The sequence below is a fragment of the Cyprinodon variegatus genome, unplaced genomic scaffold, assembly GCF_000732505.1.
Source record: "Cyprinodon variegatus isolate N-32 unplaced genomic scaffold, C_variegatus-1.0 Scaffold134, whole genome shotgun sequence".
Taxonomy (NCBI): Eukaryota; Metazoa; Chordata; class Actinopteri; order Cyprinodontiformes; family Cyprinodontidae; genus Cyprinodon; species Cyprinodon variegatus.
In genome coordinates, this window is record NW_015150587.1 from 1,255,464 (window position 1) to 1,275,210 (window position 19,747).

At 38.9% G+C, this 19,747-nt stretch overlaps 2 protein-coding genes across 3 annotated transcripts in view; one reads left to right on the forward strand and one right to left on the reverse strand.

The window, feature by feature from the left end:
- LOC107085804 (macrophage mannose receptor 1-like) overlaps positions 1-11,472 on the forward strand; it is a 21,446-nt gene extending 9,974 nt beyond the window's left edge. Inside the window, exons 21-47 of the mRNA XM_015376356.1 lie at positions 1,361-1,505; positions 1,585-1,639; positions 1,722-1,788; positions 1,897-2,030; positions 2,108-2,151; positions 2,236-2,409; positions 2,499-2,653; positions 2,737-2,850; positions 2,975-3,090; positions 3,603-3,757; positions 3,830-4,035; positions 4,113-4,290; positions 4,359-4,583; positions 4,681-4,850; positions 4,941-5,011; positions 5,876-5,976; positions 6,067-6,186; positions 6,354-6,491; positions 6,582-6,736; positions 6,821-6,920; positions 7,016-7,251; positions 7,917-8,100; positions 8,183-8,431; positions 8,530-8,712; positions 8,817-8,873; positions 10,324-10,469; positions 10,562-11,472. Coding sequence (XP_015231842.1) covers positions 1,361-1,505; positions 1,585-1,639; positions 1,722-1,788; positions 1,897-2,030; positions 2,108-2,151; positions 2,236-2,409; positions 2,499-2,653; positions 2,737-2,850; positions 2,975-3,090; positions 3,603-3,757; positions 3,830-4,035; positions 4,113-4,290; positions 4,359-4,583; positions 4,681-4,850; positions 4,941-5,011; positions 5,876-5,976; positions 6,067-6,186; positions 6,354-6,491; positions 6,582-6,736; positions 6,821-6,920; positions 7,016-7,251; positions 7,917-8,100; positions 8,183-8,431; positions 8,530-8,712; positions 8,817-8,873; positions 10,324-10,469; positions 10,562-10,606 — 3,723 coding nt within the window. The 3' untranslated portion in view covers positions 10,607-11,472. The remainder of the gene's footprint in view (positions 1-1,360; positions 1,506-1,584; positions 1,640-1,721; positions 1,789-1,896; positions 2,031-2,107; positions 2,152-2,235; positions 2,410-2,498; positions 2,654-2,736; positions 2,851-2,974; positions 3,091-3,602; positions 3,758-3,829; positions 4,036-4,112; positions 4,291-4,358; positions 4,584-4,680; positions 4,851-4,940; positions 5,012-5,875; positions 5,977-6,066; positions 6,187-6,353; positions 6,492-6,581; positions 6,737-6,820; positions 6,921-7,015; positions 7,252-7,916; positions 8,101-8,182; positions 8,432-8,529; positions 8,713-8,816; positions 8,874-10,323; positions 10,470-10,561) is intronic.
- A 610-nt stretch (positions 11,473-12,082) lies between these two features.
- Positions 12,083-19,747, reverse strand: part of aff1 (AF4/FMR2 family member 1) — a 19,754-nt gene continuing 12,089 nt past the window's right edge. The window contains exons 7-19 of one of the 2 annotated variants that reach the window (XM_015376425.1): positions 19,581-19,638; positions 17,885-18,026; positions 17,017-17,781; positions 16,815-16,903; positions 16,534-16,726; positions 16,337-16,431; positions 15,019-15,082; positions 14,789-14,925; positions 14,526-14,597; positions 14,296-14,389; positions 14,159-14,199; positions 13,850-14,064; positions 12,083-13,188 (exon numbers count right to left, since the gene is read on the reverse strand). In XM_015376425.1, coding sequence (XP_015231911.1) covers positions 13,067-13,188; positions 13,850-14,064; positions 14,159-14,199; positions 14,296-14,389; positions 14,526-14,597; positions 14,789-14,925; positions 15,019-15,082; positions 16,337-16,431; positions 16,534-16,726; positions 16,815-16,903; positions 17,017-17,781; positions 17,885-18,026; positions 19,581-19,638 — 2,087 coding nt within the window. In that variant the 3' untranslated portion in view covers positions 12,083-13,066. Of the gene's footprint in view, positions 13,189-13,849; positions 14,065-14,158; positions 14,200-14,295; positions 14,390-14,525; positions 14,598-14,788; positions 14,926-15,018; positions 15,083-16,336; positions 16,432-16,533; positions 16,727-16,814; positions 16,904-16,995; positions 17,782-17,884; positions 18,027-19,580; positions 19,639-19,747 lie in introns of both variants that reach the window. The other variant, XM_015376424.1, reaches the window with a different exon arrangement.

Below are 19,747 nucleotides of genomic sequence, written 5' to 3' on the forward strand. Positions count from 1 at the left end.
GTCTCTACTACGCACCTTAATTGGAACCATTAGTGACAAAGCACCACTATATGTTACAGACATCCCAAGTTCCAAGAACTAATTTCATGGAGATTAGACATCCGACCCGAAATGTGCCCCATACATATACACACCCCGCATTCTTGCCTGCACAATTGCAGTAGTTCTAACCGCACATGATGCATGAATTATTGTACTGCCTGCAGTCTCACTCGCATAAAAAAAACACCACCTTTGAATAGTCAAAAATCCGGGACAATTTAGCTAGCGGGCATCTGTGACCCTCTCCATTCATCTCTTGGTGGCAATCTTTACTCCCTGTAGCAGCAACGTCCACATCTGCCTCTATGGTTCTTTCATAGAATGTGTTTATTTTGGTAAGTTTTTTCCGTTCTTCCAGCAGCTCTTCTCTCCTTTTTCTTTCCTGGAATCTGCTTAAGTACCTCATTTTGGTATCCATTGTCTCTAACACATTATACGTAACGATTACCCCAGTCGGCCTCAGCAGATGGCCGCTCACACTGAGCCTGGTTCTGCTGGAGGTTTCTTCCTGTTAAAAGTGAGTTTTTCCTCTCCACTGTCGCTACAAGCATGCTTAGTGTGAGGGATTGCATCTGAGTCAATGAGTCGATGCAATCAACTGGTTTTTCTAGATAAAAAACTTTGAATCAATTTGACTGTATGATCTGGTGAACTGTAAAGGGCCTTCAGATAAACTGAATTGAATTGAATTGTTATGGTTTTAATCTATACTGTGGATTACCCATAATTTAAAGCCGTATTGTAAAAAATAAAATACTCAAATACATTGTTCTTTTAAGATCTTTAAACATATTATATGGGTGTATTTTTTAACAGCCGTCTAATGAACTATACACAGTTATTAACATTTTAATTAAAAGTACCACTGTCTACTTTGCTATTGGTGTCGTGTTTAAACGCTCACCATCATGTTGAAATCTGGCATGTGTTGGGGTATAAATAAGGTCCGGGTTTGGTCAGTTACTTTAGCATCAGGTGGGTATCAGGTAGTCTACAATTGCGTAGGGGGCCTACCAGGTGTCAGTGATGGGGCCCCTAAGGTCATTGCGCGTAAGCAAGTGCTGTCTCTGCTTACCGATGTTTACGCCATTGGTTAGGTTCATTAACTTCTCTAAATTGTGCTTAGGTGTGAGTGTGTGTGTCCATAATTTTGTGTCTCTGTGTTGCCCTGCGACAGACTTGCAGCCTGTCCAGGGTGTACCCTGCCTCTCACCTATAGAGTTAGAGATAGGCCTGAGAGGACATAGTGGGAGAAGATGGATGGCCTTTTTTTTCTTTCTAATAGTTACTTAAATATTTTTTTCTCCCCTATTTCAAGTTTTTTCCAGGTTCAACAGACAGAAATATCCCTGAAACTCAGCTGCTTGGCACACCAGTGTCCGCTCAGTATGTCCGCCTCCTTCCAGTGGAGTTCAACGGTCAAGCGGGCCTCCGGTTTGATGTCTTGGGATGCACACCTGACTGTAAGGAAGTCATGACACTTTCTCCATTATACTATTCTAATATGGAAAATGCTCATCTAAAATAATTGCGGCTTGACAGATGCAATTACATGTGCCGACAAGCCCAACTTCAGTTCTGGCCATGATAAAATGACGTGAGTTGAATCCAAAACATTTAATTGTTTCCGCAGCATTTGATTCATTGTAATTTATTCAGTAATCTTTCTGTATCTTAAGGGTGCATTGCCAAGCAGGCTGTGCCAAAGCAGATTACCAGGTGTATGGCACATCTGTATATCGTGGGGTATGTAATTATGTCCTATTACAGTATGTGTATCACCATGAGGTATTTCGTGTATAGGACAATCTAAATGATTTCCTTTATGCTTGTTTGGATAATTTTCTGGAATAGGACTCAAACATCTGTGCAGCAGCCATCCATGCAGGAGTTGTTCTCAACGAGAACGGAGGAGACTGCACCTTAATAAAAGCTCCAGGACAAAACTTTTATCCTGGCTCCACCAAGAACGGCATCACCTCCAGGCAGTGAGTTAAATGTTAATGTTCTCTTTATATCATGTAACCTAAAGCATAGAAGTTCATTCTAATTCTTATTTCTTCAGATTTGATGGAGACTATGAAGTCTCGTTTTCTTTTGCAAATGGGGGTGAGTAAAGATTTAATCAGTCTAAATATTTCAAATGTGCTACATGATTTCTGTTTAACCCTTGTTTGTTCTTTCTGCCATCAGAGCTGAGATGCTCTGGACCTGACTGGTATGAGTTTGGAGATTTCTGCTACAAACCTTTTGGAGACAAAAAGACTTGGCATAACGCCCGGAGCTCATGCAGGAATCTGGGTGCTGACCTTGTTTCCATCCAGTCCATGAAAGAACAGAGCTGGGTGGAAAGTTACCTATACATGGGTATGTATGCGAATGAAACCACTTAAAGTTCAAGAAGAGAGAAAAAAACAAGCATCCAAGCCTTAAATGTGAGGTTTTCTCCTTTGCAGCCACCAGTAATGTGTGGACTGGTCTTAATGACCTGGCCATCCCCGGTCTGTTCATGTGGTCTGATGAACACATAGTAACTTTTACCTACTGGGCACCAGGAGAGCCCAACAATCATAATGGCTTCAGTGAGGACTGTGTCGAGATGTTACATCAGGTCAGGTCTCATCTTTGCAAACAATCCAGCCAGCCGGGTACATAGATGTTCTTTGTAGCTAATAATGATCCATTTCCTTCCAGACTGGCAGATGGAACGATAAATCCTGCACACAGCTTAACAACTATGTATGCAAAATGCCCAAAGCACACTACCCACTCCCCTCAGTCCAGCCCACCATTTATGGATGTCCTCAGGTAGGACTGTCCAGATATTTACTCCCTTTCCGTCATCTCTTTGAGTTCCACTTTATGTTTTAATCTGTACAAAGGAACAGCAGCAATGCATTTAACAGCCAAATGTTTTCTTGGTTTATTCCAGGGTTGGGATGCATATGGCTACTCATGCTACTGGATGGAAGAGACAGCCAGGAGTTGGTCTGATGCTAAAGCCTTCTGTAAGGAGAAGGACGGCTTCCTGCTGCACATTGGAAACATGTGAGGATTAAATGTCTTTTTGATTTTTTCTTATAGCATAGCCATGAATTAGGGTAGAATCATTTGCTTTGTGAATGTGTTTGTAACCCTTGACCCTTCTTTCTTTCTTTTGTTACATCAAATTTAAGCTTCCTGTTAGTATGTTTTGCACAGCATGTGATCGGCCACATCTTTTTATAATAATGAAACTTAAGGAAAAGTTTGTAAAATAGCTCATAGTGAATTGAAATGGATGGAGAGTAACTATTAACAGAAATGATGAAGTTCAGATTCCCAGATGGATTACCATTTTGCATTTGTTCTTTGGTATTTATAATATTATTTCAAACAACAATGTTCTTACAAATTTATGAGACCCAAGAAAACAGGTAGATTTATGCCATAGGAAGAATAGGTAACTGTGAAAAAAAGGACTGACTACATATGCATGTCAAGAAAAACAAAAATGGCATAAAACCCATAAGAGGTGATGGATTAGATCCTGATGTGACGTCTTTCATGTTTCACTGCAGCTATGAGCAGTCCCATTTCACAGTGGCTCTGACTGGAAGGACTGGTTTCTGGTGGATGGGGCTCCGTGCCCAAGGCGACTTGAGCGGAGGGGTCGACTACGTGTGGGACAACGGTTTACCTTTGACCTTCACTCACTGGGACCAAGACCAGCCAGGTAGTAAAACTAAATGTAGCCCCGCCTGAGAAGTAGGATGTCTAATATGGTGGAAATGCAATTATTTTAAAGATGCTGAGGATGGTACCTGTGTGGCTATGACGACGGGTCAGATTGGTGGTTTCTGGGATGACAAACCCTGCTCAGAGGAGCACGCCTTCATCTGTGAAAAGTTCAGACCTGATATCACCCCACCTACCGAGGCTCCAACCCCTCCTCCTTCACAGGGCTGCGCTGATGGCTGGACAGCTTTGCCCCACTTCAGGAACTGCTACAAGGTAACGATGACAGAGAAGCAAAGGTAAACTTTAGCAAAAGGAGAGACTAATATCTTTTCTTTTTCTGTGTGATGCAGCTTTTCCACAATGTAGACTGGTCCCAGAAGAAGAGCTGGGGCACTGCATATGAAGACTGCATATCCAGAGGTGCTAATCTGGTCAGTATCCACAATCAGGAGGAGGAAGAGTTTTTGTCTCTGTACACTAAAGGCAGCACTAAGTGGATCGGCCTCAAGCACAACCCTATTGAAGGTGGTGAGTATCGTTAGAGGTGTCATATAAATTTTAAATAAAACCACCTAATCTCTCTTCATGTGTCATAGGCTATTCCTGGAGTGATGGAACACCACTGTCACACACAAACTGGGGTTATGGAGAGCCAAATAACCACGAAGGCCGTGAGGAGTGCGTGGAGATGGTGAGCAGCACCAACGGAACCTTCTCCTGGTGGAACGACCTCAACTGTGATGCACATCAGGATTGGATATGCATGATTACCAAAGGAAAAACTCCAGTCATTCCCCCAGCACCTCCATCTCCTGTTCCAGGTAAACTATCCCCACGAAACGCCTCAGGACATGATCTGGATTAAATTACCGGTATCTCTCAAGGCTTATTTGTTTTTATGCATCCTTCATCTTCCAGCTCCTGAGTGTGGCTCAAATCCTGGCTGGAGGAAGAACGGTGATATCTGTTACTACTACAACGACACAGATATAGTTGACTTCCACACAGCCATGATGCGCTGCTATGCAGAGAAGGCTCAGCTTGTGTCGATCCTCAGCAAAGATGAACAGGCATATGTTAACAGCATGGTACACCTTGTTTCTTTGACTTTTACAGATGAGATTTACTGTGGGCAATGAGAAAAGGTCTGTTGATTTGATGTTTCACTATTTCCTCAGGTGGGGACAGGGGAGATAGCTGCAGCCTGGATCGGCTTGAGGATGTTTGGCATTGCAAGTGGACAGTACATGTATGTACAGTTCAACATGAATCAGTATTGTAATTCTAGAGTAAAGGCATTCAAGGACTATAATGATCCATGATGCACAATTTCTTTGCCATTTTCCAGTTAGCCACAAAGGAAATGAATGGACTTTCAGACAGGGGTAGTTTCTTTATTGACAACGATGCACCAGCACTGTGTAACTTGTTAGAGAATTTGAGTGAATGATTTTGGGGTCAATATACAGTATGTGATGCATAACAATGCTCAGTGCTAGCTGCTCGTCTAAAAACTCACATATGTACCTTCAGAGGGTCGAATACGTCACTGAGTGAGTTATTTTATCCATATTGCAGCTTTCTGACAGTCTGAGTTCCCCTTAACCACCAGAGCTAACTAAGCTAAAACGTATGGAACAAAATAGTTATGACACTGACCTGGTCATGCATTTAAGGGCGCGTCTTTATAAGTAACTCCATAACTTCTTAATCTGCTGATCCAGACTTGTCCGCTATCAGAATCGTAAACACAGCTGGAGAGTGCTGTGTTGGCAATGGACCTTTGGGGGGGGTTAAACCTGGAAGTTACAGGACTAGCGCCCCTAGTGGCTAAATGACACACAATGATACTTTTAAAAATAGGTTAGATTTGATCAGCTGGTTACTCTATTAATAAATAAATACTAAAAGTAAGATGGCAGACACATATTTAATAGGTTGCTGACTTGACCATTCTATGGCTTAAATTTTCAAAGCTTGCATTAATGTTTTTTTTTTTGTCATGCTAAAGTAAACCTTTTCCAGGAAAACTGGAAGGAAATACTTGAACCGATTAGCAAAAAAATTCAAATAGATGCATCCAGGCACAGGTGAATAGTCTATCTCTCCTCAGGTGGGTCGACTCTTCCCCTTTAACCTACACCCACTGGTCTCCGGGTGAGCCAAACAATGCCAACGGGGAGGAACAGTGTGTCCAGATGAACAGAAATCAAGGTTCAAAGACTTAGACTTTTCTTTGCTGTGAAACCTCACCATGCACACCCATATTCTGACTCGCTGGATAATGACCGCTGGTATGTTAAGGTGGATGGAACGATGCCAACTGTGGCCGAGCTGGAGCGGGTTATGTGTGTAAGAAGTTTCCTGGAGACATCCACACACCTCCTCCCCCCACACAACCCTGGGAGGGCAACTGTCCTGCAGGTGGAGTACAGATATAACATTAGAGAGACCTTCAGACGTCATACAGTAGTGTGTTTCATTGAAGCTTAAAATGTTCATGGAACTTTAAAGGTTTTCTTCATAAATGAGGGTGGATGGGGTCAGAATGCAAGGTTTTCTTCACTTGCTGCCATCTTTCTATCCTGTAGGATGGTTACGTTTTAAGGACAAGTGCTTCATGTTCAAAGGGAAGAAAGATGAACTGAAAGCGAACTGGTCTTATGCTCGAAGCTGGTGCAAAGATCAAGGAGGAGACCTGGCAATTATTGATAACCAGTATGAGAATGGTAAGCATAAGCTCCACTACCAGAGCAGCTCATTGGGCTCATTCCATCCAGCTTACTATAAGCTCATTCTTGTTTATTTTTTTACTCTAGACTTTGTGGCTAGTTACCTCAAAGACTTGAAGCTCCCGACTTGGATCGGTCTGTCAGATCTTTTAGTGGAGAATCAGTACGCCTGGTGTGATGGGGTCAGTCCAGTGCTGTACACCAACTGGAATGAACATGAGCCCAACAATGTAGGAGGAACGGTAAGGATCTTGTAAAAACTGATAAGGATTTTTAGCCAATGCCTTCAAAAACAGGTTAATGATCTTTGATATTCTACTAAACAGGAACATTGTGTGGCCATGACTCATGGCCCTCTCTCTACCGGCAAGTGGAACGATGACGCCTGTCACAAAGATCATAGCTTTGTCTGCTACAGAAAGAAATGTTAGTCAGATAAATTTAATCTTTAATTAATTCAAACCCTTTAAAGCTGCAGTTAATTAATTTCATTTTGTTTGTGTGTGACTGGCTCTGATCAGCAAGCAGCATTGAACCTCCTCCTCCTACCAAAAGCCCCTGCCCAGCTGACTACATCTCCTGGTACGAGAACTGCTACAAGCTGGTTGAGGAACCGGCTACCTGGGATGAAGCTCAGACAGCCTGTGAAGAGCAGGGCGGCAACTTGGCCAGCATTGACATGAGCTATGATCAGGCCTTTGTGGCTGGAGTCGTCCTGCAGGGAAAGGCAGATGCCTGGATCGGATTAAGGCGCAAGGTGCATTCAACATAATCTTTAGCTATAGTGCCTTTTAAAGGGTGGAAGGATGATTGTCATTTTTTAAAGATTTATATCTGAAAGGGTTGGTATGCATTTTATATAAAGCTCACCTTGATAACTGCTTTTTAATGAATAGAGCCTCAAGTCTTTAAAGGAATCTCCTACAGCATCACACTGCTTTCACCGTGCCTCACCATCTTTTTTTGGGAGATGAAAGATATGTGTTGGTGTTGTCTGAATAGAGCGGATTCTTTCATGCTTGCAGTGCTTCATACTTGGGGTGTGTTAAATACAAAACAGGACTTCTCAAAGCACACTAACAGAAATATTTCACCCAAATTTTAAGAGTTATGTAAATTTATTACATAAAAAAATTACCATTTATTTTCTTCCGATAAATTAAACTCAAACTTAATAAATAAACCTTACATGATCTATATCCATTTGTATAACAAAACATATTTATTTGAAAAACCTAATTCTAAACTCATTAACACTAATGAGTGTAATTATTTTAAATACATAAAGTTTATTTTCCTCCTGATAGATTTTCCCACCTAGACTGATGACTTACAAGAACAATAATCTAGGCTTATTTATCTAACTATTTTTGCAAAGGAAAATAGATAGGAAGAGTAAAAACCAAATCTGCTGTAATGCAGGAGGATGGCTCCTACACGTGGACAGATGGTTGGCCAGTTTTCTTCACGCAGTGGGGTCCAGGGGAGCCCAGTAACATCAAGGATGAGGGATGTGTCAGCATGCATGCTTCCATCTGGTTCCATGGGACCTGGAATGACACCAAGTGTGACCAGGCAAAGTCTTACATCTGCAAGATCTCCTCAGGTAAAACCAAACAATGCTGAGCATTTATTTCTCTTGAAATAGTGTATAATCTGAATATGTTTTGAAACATTAATGTTTTCAGCAAAACCGCCTCCGACTCCCAGCCCTGGCGATGGGAAGTGTTTGCCTTTCTGGGTTCCCTACGGCCATTACTGTTACTTTGTGTACGATGGGAAGGAGGCCTTCTCCTGGAATGATGCCCGACACTTATGCCAGTCATACAATACTGAGCTGGTATCCATCCACAGCAGAGCAGAGGTGGAGTTCATCAGGAACTTAAACTACACCAAACACCACAACATCTGGATCGGTCTAACCAGGGACGGAAACTGTGAGTCAAGAAAGAAATAAACCAGGCAACTTTAATTATTCTCTTACAGATTAATCCTTGCAAACACACAGCTATAAATGCAATGTTTTGTCGTTTAGTTGGTTGGGGGTGGACAGACAAGACATCCTTGGGATTCCTTAACTGGGCTCAAGGTGAGCCCAACTCTGCCTTCCATCCCGGGGATATCGCTGAAGAGAACTGTGTGGAGATGTATCCAGACGGGCACTGGAATGACAACAACTGCCTGCAGAAGAGAGGCTTTGCCTGTCGCCATCGCCAGTGTAAGGCGCTTCAAATGCCATTTCTGATGATATGTGATGTTTTACTTCTGCAACCAATCTGGATGTGATGAAATTCTGAGTTTCTGTGTTAACTTCTATTTCAGATTATACAACGGATGAAAATAAAAATCCTATTTTCCCCACTGATAGCCCAGGTGCAAGTAAGTATGGATAATCCTTTAAATAACAAAGTAGATCTTCATGCACGTTTCATTAGATTGTTACACTGTTCAGCCTTATTGATATATCTTGCAGACGAAGGTATTCTGATCTTTGGTTAGCCTACTTCTTTTCACACTTTACATCAAGCACTGAGGGCCCAAAGTTTATATTTAATCTTTTAATAAAAATCCTTCGCCTTAATCACTAGGAGCATGAAGCAGAGCCGTTTATCTGCAGCTGTCCATCTTGGACAGGTCACCAGTCCAATGCAGGGCAATTAGATTCACATGAAAGTTTTATGCTTTTATGCTTAAGATCCATATTAGTTTAATATCTCCAATAATGAAACCTTTAAAAAGATTAACAGTAAATTAGTGAAGTCCATACCTTCATGAATTCAAACTGCCAAAGCATTAAAACCATTGAATAGTTGTAACACAAACTGTAATTTACTTATGAGGCAGAAAACATGAAGATCTTAAAATACATCTGGAAAAAGTTCAATATTTTTTTTAATCTCTTATTTTTAAAATGTGAAAGTCAAATCCAATCTAGATTAATTTCAGAATGCAATATTTCAAGCCTTTATTTTTGATAATTATGGATTATAAAATTCAGTGCCTCTTTATACACAAAATCAATAAAGAAAATGCTATTTTAAACACAGACTGATTTGTATGTACTGAATATATATCTTGTCTCTGTGCAAGAATTACTGCATCAATGCAGTGTGGTGCCTGGAGGTGCTCCTCATGCAGCGCTGTTGGGTTGCAAGGTTGCATTGCATTGTTGCCTCTAATGTCCCTTATCTTCGTCTCGACTGTAGCACATTACAGTCTGTGGAAAATTCTTCCTAGACTTCAAACTACAGACCACTAATGGTTCAATTATTCCTCATTATAGCCCACATTAAATGGAATGGCTGACAACAGAAAGCAACATGTCTTGCCTATGTGTAGGATTCATCTCTATGCAGCTTCATCCACACCATGTGAAGTTCTCCCAAATTCTTCAAGGGATTTTTGATCCATTGCTTTATAACCTTTTCTTTTCATAATTTTCCTTCCACTCAACTTTCTAACATGCTTGGGTATGGCGCTATTTAAATAACCACCTTCTATAACAAAGATATTTCATTTACCCCTTGTGGATTGAGTCAGTGACCATCTTCTGCACAGCTTTCCAGCTAGCCCAATGATAGTGCTGACCCATACTGAGAAACCATCCAGAGGCTCGGGAAACCTTTTCAGATCTTTTGAGATATATAGATTAGTGGTGCTTGTTTCCAATAACTTTTTTTCACAGTTTTAATTTTTGGTTTTCATTGCAAGCCATAAATAAAATTTGTAAAAATGAATTTGTGATGAATCCAAGTATGAGATTCACTTTAATGTATCTGTACAGCATTTTAAAAGCTGCAGAATTTAACATACAGTTGCATCTCTACAGACAATGGGCTGATGGTTGGCGCTACCATCGGAGCAATCGCCTTCTTCTCCTTGATAGCTGGATTGCTGTTCTATGTCTTCAAAGTGCGGGGATATAAACTGAGCAGTCTCACTTTGCCGACGAGAACGAGTACCAACATCGATGTGGTAGGTCATTAACGAGCTGGTTTCAGCTCTGTGAGAAAATCAGGTTGAATTCGTATGAATCTAATGTCCATCCTCTCCCTCTTCTGTTGCAGCCGGCTTTCAGCAACCCCAACTTCATAGGAGAATCGGATACGTGAAGCTTCCCTGTTCTCTGCTTTTCAAAGGGAATATTTTTAAAAATCCTGGTGGTTTAAAAATTATTTTTCTTTTAGGATTAAGCAGTATTGTGGATATCTTAAAACAGCTAAAAATTTGTAATAATATCCTTTGCTTTTCTTTCAAGTGATGAGAATATTACTAAGATTTGTAACCTCAAAAATTGTAAAACGTTTAATGTCACCTTTGCTCCCTTCAGTATCGACCATTACACATAAAAAAAAAAGATTTTTAATCAATTTTTTTATTTTCTTTTGAAAATCCTTCAATTTAAAAGTCTTGCTTTTTCAACCTCTAATTAATTAAAACAGTTTGATCCCAGAAAGATTTTATTGTGATATCTCAGACTACTCTACATTTTTGGACCTTTCTCATAATAAAATACTAGAATTTGAGTCTTAGCATCAGCATCAACATTAAGGAGCCCAAGTTCATTCCTAGAGATGTTTTTACCAACTTAATAAAAGAAAAACGCATTATCTCCCTTATGAAAATTGTCATCTTTATGAAAATGTTATTTGAAGCTTTTGGTGTAACCTTTAAAATTATATCATTATTTTGTTCAAAATAAAGCAGAGAAAGCCTCCCTCCCCCATCAACCTGTGTCATTTCCAGTGTTTATTCATCTTTGTACACTGCAAACACAGTTTTACAAATTTTCACAAAATGAAAAAGAAACATTTTTTTTTCAAAAACCGTTCTGAACATTTTCTTTCCCAGTCAAAACATAATTGAACAATTCAAGACGGCAATTCATAAACTGAGCAGCCAAAACAAATGAAATTAGAGCCACAGGATGTGAACAGAAAGAAAAAGAGAGGCGAATGTTGCAGTTCCCCATCATGTACAGGGTGGACATTCATCTTTTCATACTATAAAGATCATTTCAACAACATCCTGCTGAAGGTTACATAAAAAGAATTCCTAATTACATAGCGGTCGATCCTTATTTAAAATATATCACTTGAATAGAAACAAAGCTAGGAGCAATTTCTGATCATTTGATTTAAAGACCCAAGGTTATACCTAGACCTTTTAGAATTTCATGCAAACAATTCATCCTCCGATTCTGTATATAAATAAAAGGTGGTGATATCAACAAAACATCATATTGCTCTGGGTCAAAGAAGCACAGTCCAACTGGTTTATTGTGGTCTTCACTGCTCTAACGTATCTAAAAGAATTCATGAACAAAATATGTTTGAAAAAAAACTTGATTTTGGTAGAGTTTTCCAGCTGCTCAAAATATGACAGAAAAAGACTTGAATAAGGTGTTCAGCGGGGTTGCACATGTTCTAGGAGCAAAAGTGGGATTTAGATCAAATACAGACAAGCATGAATATTGCCATCTTAAAGCAAGATTTTGACACCACCACAGATATAAGAGGAAGAACTACCGTGGCTACTGAATCATTCATTTAATTCTTTCAGTTATCCAGCTTTTACCGTTTTTTTTTGTAGCTTGTGCCAACAGGAGCAACAACCACAGAGACGAGAAGCTCTTTAAATTATTCAGCTCTAAACTTTTTAATAAAGAGCTGAAGTGTTCTTCAGCTATGGTCTGATGAACCCACCATGAACAAACATCACAACAATAAGATCACCATCACCTTGATCAGAGAAGACAAAGGCTTCTCGAGGCGCACCAAAGTTTTACAGCAGCAAAAAAGAAATATTAAGACAAGGAAGAAGAGCTGGTTTCCACCTATGCACCATTAAAGCTCCAGCTGCTCTTGATCCACAGTGCTTTCTGCACCTTACGGTGTCTGAGAAGGACCAAACTAAAGGCAAGTCTCCAATAATTCAACTTCTTCATAAGGCACATAAACACATCTTTATCCATCATTTGTGATTATTGCACATAAAAGAAATGCAAAACCCAAAAGGTAGCTTAGAATAATAAATTAAAGGCTGATTCTGATTTGTGTGGCACTATAGTAGAAAACTTATTTAGATCACAGGGATCAGGTCAAACTGATGTCTCACAAATAAACATGAAGCTAGCAAACAGATCTGCAGGGTCAACAGACCGAAGATGATTTAAGTGCCATGGTATCCGGTCTCCTCAGAGATCATAATACTAACAAAAGCTTAAAAAAAGAACAACAAATCTCAAAATACTTGAACCACATGTCCTTGATTAAGAGGGCAGATTCACTGAGCCCCAAAAATGGCACTTTTGGTAATAAATTAATATCTTCCTCTCATGTTTGCTTTCAGCTCTGGTTTCAAAATCAATTTAATGCTGTTAATTGAAAGAAAAAAACAAACATACACTGGGGGTTCAGATGACAGATGTTTTTGTTCTAGAGATATTGTGAGAAAAGTGAGGAGTTCAAAAACAAATCATCTCCCATTGACTTTGGTAATGAAATAAGACTAGACCAAGAAAAAAAAAACCTGCGGATAAGACTGACAGAGGACAGTCTAGGCTCCTAGCATCATAGCTTTTGGCTGTCCAGTCTTAACCAGTTGATCCCTTGTCTGATGTAACGGACCATGAAGCTCATACTTGAAATCAGCTTCAGTGGGCCCAGAGCAGCGTCCAGCTCAGTGGAAATACCTGAAACACAAACGTATTAAATTGGATGAATAAACAGCTTTACAGAACGGATGACTTTAAACGAGAAAAAAAAATGTTTATTTATTCTCAAACATTTATCTAGCCTGTTCAATTGGAAGCCATAAAAAAAAAAAAGAAATTTTTTTTTGCTTGTATGAAGGTATACTTGCAGCTGAGCTTTTGAATTTATTGTCACACCTTCTAGTACCAAACACTGGTCTACCCATGAAAGTTAATCAAGACAAAAATATTCAAACATGGTTGACAAAAAAAACAAAAACTGAGCTCTTTGATGTTAATATGTTTTTTATATTAAAACCTATGGATTAATATTACTTCTAATTTCACAAATTTTACAGTTGGAGGAAAATCATAACTAAGGATTTTATCCATTAAAGTTGAAAGCATGCATCATTGGATACATTTTCTGTTTTGATATTAATTCTTACTTTTCTATTCTGGAAGCACAACAGACTCTGTATCTGCAGCAAAGACTATTGTGTAAAAAAAACTTCAAATGTATTTTTCTTTAATTGTTGCTATCTTTTACTTTGTTTAAGACAAGGAGTAAAGATGGTGTTAATCCCAATACAGCTAATATCTGAGTTTAAAAGGGTAGGATGCTAGCTAGCTAATGAGCTCGATGGGTTTTCATTCTTACCGCTGCCTTTTTGTGCCAGTTCCTCTGCCTGCTCCCACAAGTCATGAGCACTAACAAACAGTGAAGTGATGTTGACATAAGAGAAAGCCATTTGTTCTATGTTTTGAGGAATCGCCACAGTGGCACCATCCACAGCGATACTAGACCCGCTGTGATTTGAACTGGGACCTGAACTGGCTGGAGATGGCACACTGGGGGATGGGTTTTCTGCTGTCCTAAAGAAAGAAATATATACATATATATTAAAAAAGTTGAATATCTGTATAGAGGGACTAACATCTCAATTATTTAGAGGATAAAATGACTTACTTTGATGAGGAAAGATGTTTTTTTGGCCCCTGAGCAAAGTTCTGAAAGATGATCAGAATTTAACATTAGTATGACAAAGAAAGCAAAGACGATTATAAAATGTTCGCTTTTTAAAAATTATTTTTTTTTTTACTTACACTAAAGTGATCTGTAAGTGTTTTTGAAAACTTTATTGCGATCTTTTGTTTGTGTCGAAACATGGCCATCTGCAGGAGGGACTGGCATTTCAAACTAAAAGCATGATACAAAAAAATAAAATAACGGAGTGGAAAATATTAGATAGTGCTACAGGATGGGAATAAAATAAGCTGCAGAAATCATTCCTCATTATTCTAATAGCCAACAGGAGAAGAAGCTTCACTCTTACCATAAAGCTACAAAGTCCTTCTCTGAGGGTGCAGCAGAGGAGTCCACTGGGTTTTTGAGTTTCAGCACAAATCTGTGAGCATGAGACAAACATCAGCATGAATTATAAAAATTATTCCTCACACTTCGGTTGAAGTACACTTTACAAATAAAGTAAGATTTAAATGTCCTGTATAGGAAAAGTATTTGGGGGAATTTTCTGAATAAATCTGTCTGCAATACATCCCAAAGCCCCTGAAAGAGTGCTGAAGTATGACGTCTTACTTGAGGAGCTCCACAGTCTCTGCAAACATCGTATAGGAAGACCCTGAAATCTGGGGGTCTTTCTCCAAGGCAATGCCACTCTCAACGAAGAACATGGCTGCTTCCAAGTAGGTGAACGCTTTACTGAGCTTATCTGGCTACACAGACATAACAGAATAGGAGTAAAAAGACAGCAAATCCACTGATGTGTAGAGTGTAGTGCAATAATAATAATAAAAATAACAACTTACATCTGCATCTGCTTTGTGCTTAAGTTTTTTAGCCTCTTTTATGTAATGGTTCACTGGATACTGTCTGTGAAAACACAGCATATTGAGATAAACATACTTCCTAATGGAAAGATAAAATGCATTAAACAATAGCATTGATCTTTTATCACTTGAGAAGAAACATTTTCACTGTCACTATATTCAGTCTCAGTTTATCGCTAAGTCAAGTCACACTGTCACTGTCACTACATGTGTTAAAGAGTAAATTCTGAAAGTCAATGATGCAGTCTGTTAGGGTTCCTTAATAGAACACAGTTAAAATATTAACCTAAACTTGACTGCATCATTTAATCATTACGATCAATTTGGAAATAACTGACTTTCAATCAGTTACCATGACTGGATTGATTGATTTTTTAAAAGTGTTTTGAGGACACATGTTGTGAACATGATGTTATTTAAATATATAAATTCAGATTAAAATAAAAAGACATTAACTTCAATCTCAAGTGCTTTGTTCAAAAAATAAAAAACAGATGCACTGTTAAAATACACCAAAGGAGCTGCCGTCATGTAGGAAACATCAGAAGCGCTAAACAATATATTTAAAGGATTAAAACTTAATAGACCCATTCTCTGTCGCTCCTTTAAATCCTGAAATGAAGAAAAGGCCCTAATGAAAGGAAAACAAACCTGCAGTAACTAGCAGAAGTATTTACACTGGATGAATATTTTCTAAGTTTTTTTTTAACTTTTACGGAATGACTATGACCTGGATGACTGAGAATCTTCATCAGATCACAGTTATGTGCCGCTGTTTACTCTAGCTATTAGTTTTTCTTCTTCTATTTAAGGATTAAAAATGACACCATGATAAATAATATTTAGGTCAAACAAAACAGTAACATTGGATAGCAAATGAAGAGAGCAACAATGCATGCGCTTCATGTGATTCAAGGCAGGGGTGCTGAATGCACTAATGAATCAGCAAAGACATGCATGTATGTAAAGACAAAAAAAAATTAAGAATACATTGGCATAAAACATTGCATTGATATACGAGTCTATCTCTAGCCCAAATTTTGGAAATTCTTTAGAAACTCTTGTATTTTTTATTTTTTTACTCATTTTTTTCTCTGCCTTTATGATGCTATTTTTCCACTATTTTCTCCAAAAAAAAAAAAAACTCTGAGTGTGCCTGCACCTAAATCTACTGAAGTTTGTGGCGGTAATATGGCAAAATGTAGAATAAAACATATTAAATTGGTACAAATCCCTTTTCAAGCTCTATAAGAAAGAAAAACCTGGATTTTCTTGGTGGAAAAAAGCAAGATTGTACCTTTTGTCGATTTTTAACAAGGATCTGTTGCTCGCAGCTTCTTTCTGGGGCTGTGAAGTTGAAGGCACAGTGAGTCTGCCTTCTGGAGTCTTTCCCTGACATTTTAGAGAGCACATTAGGTTAAAACATTTAGTTCAGTAAACAGTTAGCTTAATCATATACAGCACCACATATAGTAATGACGTTTGAACAATCACCTTTTTATGGAGTTTTCCTTTGATCTCCTTGTGCTTTCTGGACTCCTTGCTCTTAACAGTCTCCTTACTTTCCACCAGTATCTTTGCAGAGCGGTTCTGTACCTTTGAAGCTTTAGTTGTGTCTTTGGAGGAAACCGGTTCCTGGGATGTTTTCTTAACCTTTTTTTGCTCTTTGCCTGGTTTGTTTGAACCCCTGAGGGAAATAACAGAGTTGGTGAAAAGCCACGTCTGATATGTAGACAAATGAATATTTAAACCCGTCTTTGCTTATGTGGACGTACTCTACTTTCACAGAAGCAGGGTTTATTGAGGTTTGCTTTTTTTCCAACTTGGGTTTCTTTTTTGGAGGGCCTTTAATCTCCACCTTGACCTAAAAAAAACAAAAACATTGCTTAGAATAATATTTTCTGATAACCACGAGTACCATCTGAAGCGTCCCTCCTTTCCCCACAAATTCCTCACATTTTGGCTCTTTTTATTTACTTTTCCAGGTGTGGATGCTTTGGAAGACTCTTTGCTTGCTTCTTCCTTCTCCATCTCTTTTGCTGCTCTCTTTTCCTTCCTGGGAACCTCTTTGTTATTACCAGGAACTCTAGAGAGCAGACTGAGATCAAACTTTACCAGCAGGGATTTAGGAGGCCGGTAGTGGTCCAATGAACTGCTTGCTGCCTTGCTGGCATTATTCAAGTGCTTGTGGGTTGATTTGTGAGGCACCTTGGTCTCTGTATGGGTTTTGGAACAGCTGACCTTGATTGGAGGAGCAGGAGACAGGTTATGATGTTTAGTGTGTTTAGTCCTTTTTGCTTCTTCTTTAGTGTCTTTTCTGTCCTTTTTCTGATGCCCTGTTTTTGATTTTGCTTTCGGATTGTCTGTTAAACGTGACTTTGTGTTTTCTGTGGTTACATGTTCCTCAGTTTTAACACAGATTGCTGTTTCAGGGCGGTCTGTGCAGGAAGTCGCTGAAGCCTTTGAGAGTTTCCTGGAACTGCTGCAGTGGCTCGCACCATCAGGAAGGCATGTTTTGCTGTTGTCCTGGCTGAAAGAGCCCGCCCGGCTACTTTCGCTGCTCCGCTGAGGAACAGCAACATCAGCTGTAAGCTCTTTTTGCTGAGATAAGGACTTGGATCCCTCACTGGTGTCTGCACAGGTCTGCTTGGAGGTTTGAGCGTCAGTGTTTGAGTTCTGCTGACGGGACCTTAACCACTCTCCCAGCTGCCAGTCACAATGGCTTACTGCGACAGAATCAGGCTATAAAAGGAACAGAAAATCTGGAGTTAAATAAAAGTAAAATAGGCAGGAGCGAGATAACTGTATTGAGTGATAATTAAAATGTAGTAAATGAATGAAAGACCTCAATTTTAACTAGTTTGCTGTCTAGAGGTTTCGGTGGTTCCTTCACAGAGACATCGCTGTCTGACTCGGACTCTACGCTGCTCTCAGAGTCGCTGGAGCTCGTCGTCTCTGCATCACTGGAATGTGTAGCTGTGAGGGACCTAAAGAAAAAACAAAATTACACAGACCGATATTAAAAGTACCTTTAAGTTAACAACTAATTGGAGCTCTGATTACGTAATTGATTAGTTACGTAATCAGAGCTCCTGAGAAGCAAACCTGTGGATGTTATTTAGGAGACACTGCTCCCTTGAAGGACAAATGAAAAATCAAGGAAGAATCAGGGAGAGTACTGGGGGATCTCTATTCTGGGGAGTCATATAAATCCCATGGTTCACTACTTCACTAGCCCCTGAAGGTGCCTGCTTTGTATTTTGAAACATTTATTGAATGATTGATTGATAGACTTTAATGACAAATTTACTCCTTACGTCGGCTCAATAGTCAAAAAGAGATGTTGCCAAAAAGAGGAAAAGGTGTTTGTGTGCATATATATATATATATATATATATATATATATATATATATATATATATATATATATATATATATATATATATATATATATATATAAAAAAAAACAACCCTAAAAACTCTTCCTCACTAATCGCGTGTTGTCTTCCCCCTTTTTCCTCCTAGCTCGGGTCCTCTACCAGAGGCCTGGGAGCTTGAGGGTTCTGTGTGCAGTATCTTTGCTGTTCCTAGAACTGCACTTTTCTGAAGATGCCCAGCTCCTCTACAGACTAGTGCAAGGGGTGAGAGGTATTGTCCATGATGGATGTAAACTTGGACAACACACTCCTCTCACCCACTTATATATGAATTATAACAGCCTGAGGATGTCCTGCCATCATACATGAGGGAGACAGGTTATGTGTCTCATAGACAGACCTGTTCTGATGTCAAATTTGTCCCAGAACAAAAGCAAAACATCCTCTGAACATTTTGGCTAAAGCAGCTAAGGCAGTGCGATTAAGACGGCAAAGTATGTCATGAACAGACATTGGCTAAAATGCCACTCATAAAAAAGAAGCCATTAGAAGATGGTCACCAAATGCAATTAGGGAAACAGACCTTGATATTAGTCTGCCTTATAGAATATGAAAGTACAAATAATCTGCACCATGGTTAGACAATCTCAACTCTTGGCATTATCAGTGCATAAAAAGATGTTTAATGAAGAACCCTGAAAACAAGTTAAACAATTTGACATTCATTCTACAGTTAAGGAAACTTAAAATTTATTTGGCAGAGCCAATATTGTCAAGTGAGAATAGGAGGAGATGGATTTGGGGGAATTTTCTGGATCAGGTAAAAACTAATCCAGGGAATTATAAAAATAGGATAATCAAATGGTGGGGAAATTACGAAATAAAGTAGCTAAACTAAAATCAGCATAAAAACTATAAATCTGTATGTAAAATAAAACAAAGTTATTTGGTTGATCAAACAACAATGACCATCCAAGAATACTGAATGCACAAGAATTTCTCCTTCATTGATATATTTTAAAGATTTCCACAGTTACTTAATTTCCATTTGGGATTAATAAAGTATTTTTGAATTTGATTTAATTGAACAATAACTGAGTGACTTTATCCTGTCTGAGCTTATATTAAAAAACTGTACATTACATTATGAATGATGTTACTTACTTTGATGAGTTCTCCTGGCTGTAGTGAGACTGATCTTTAATGGAAAATTCTGTGATTTCTGAGAAGAGAAAAAAGGAGAGACATTTATTTTAGTTGAGAGGTTTGGATCAAATAAATGGGACCAATAAGGGACACTAAGGGCCGGATTTATCAAGATCCAATTTTGC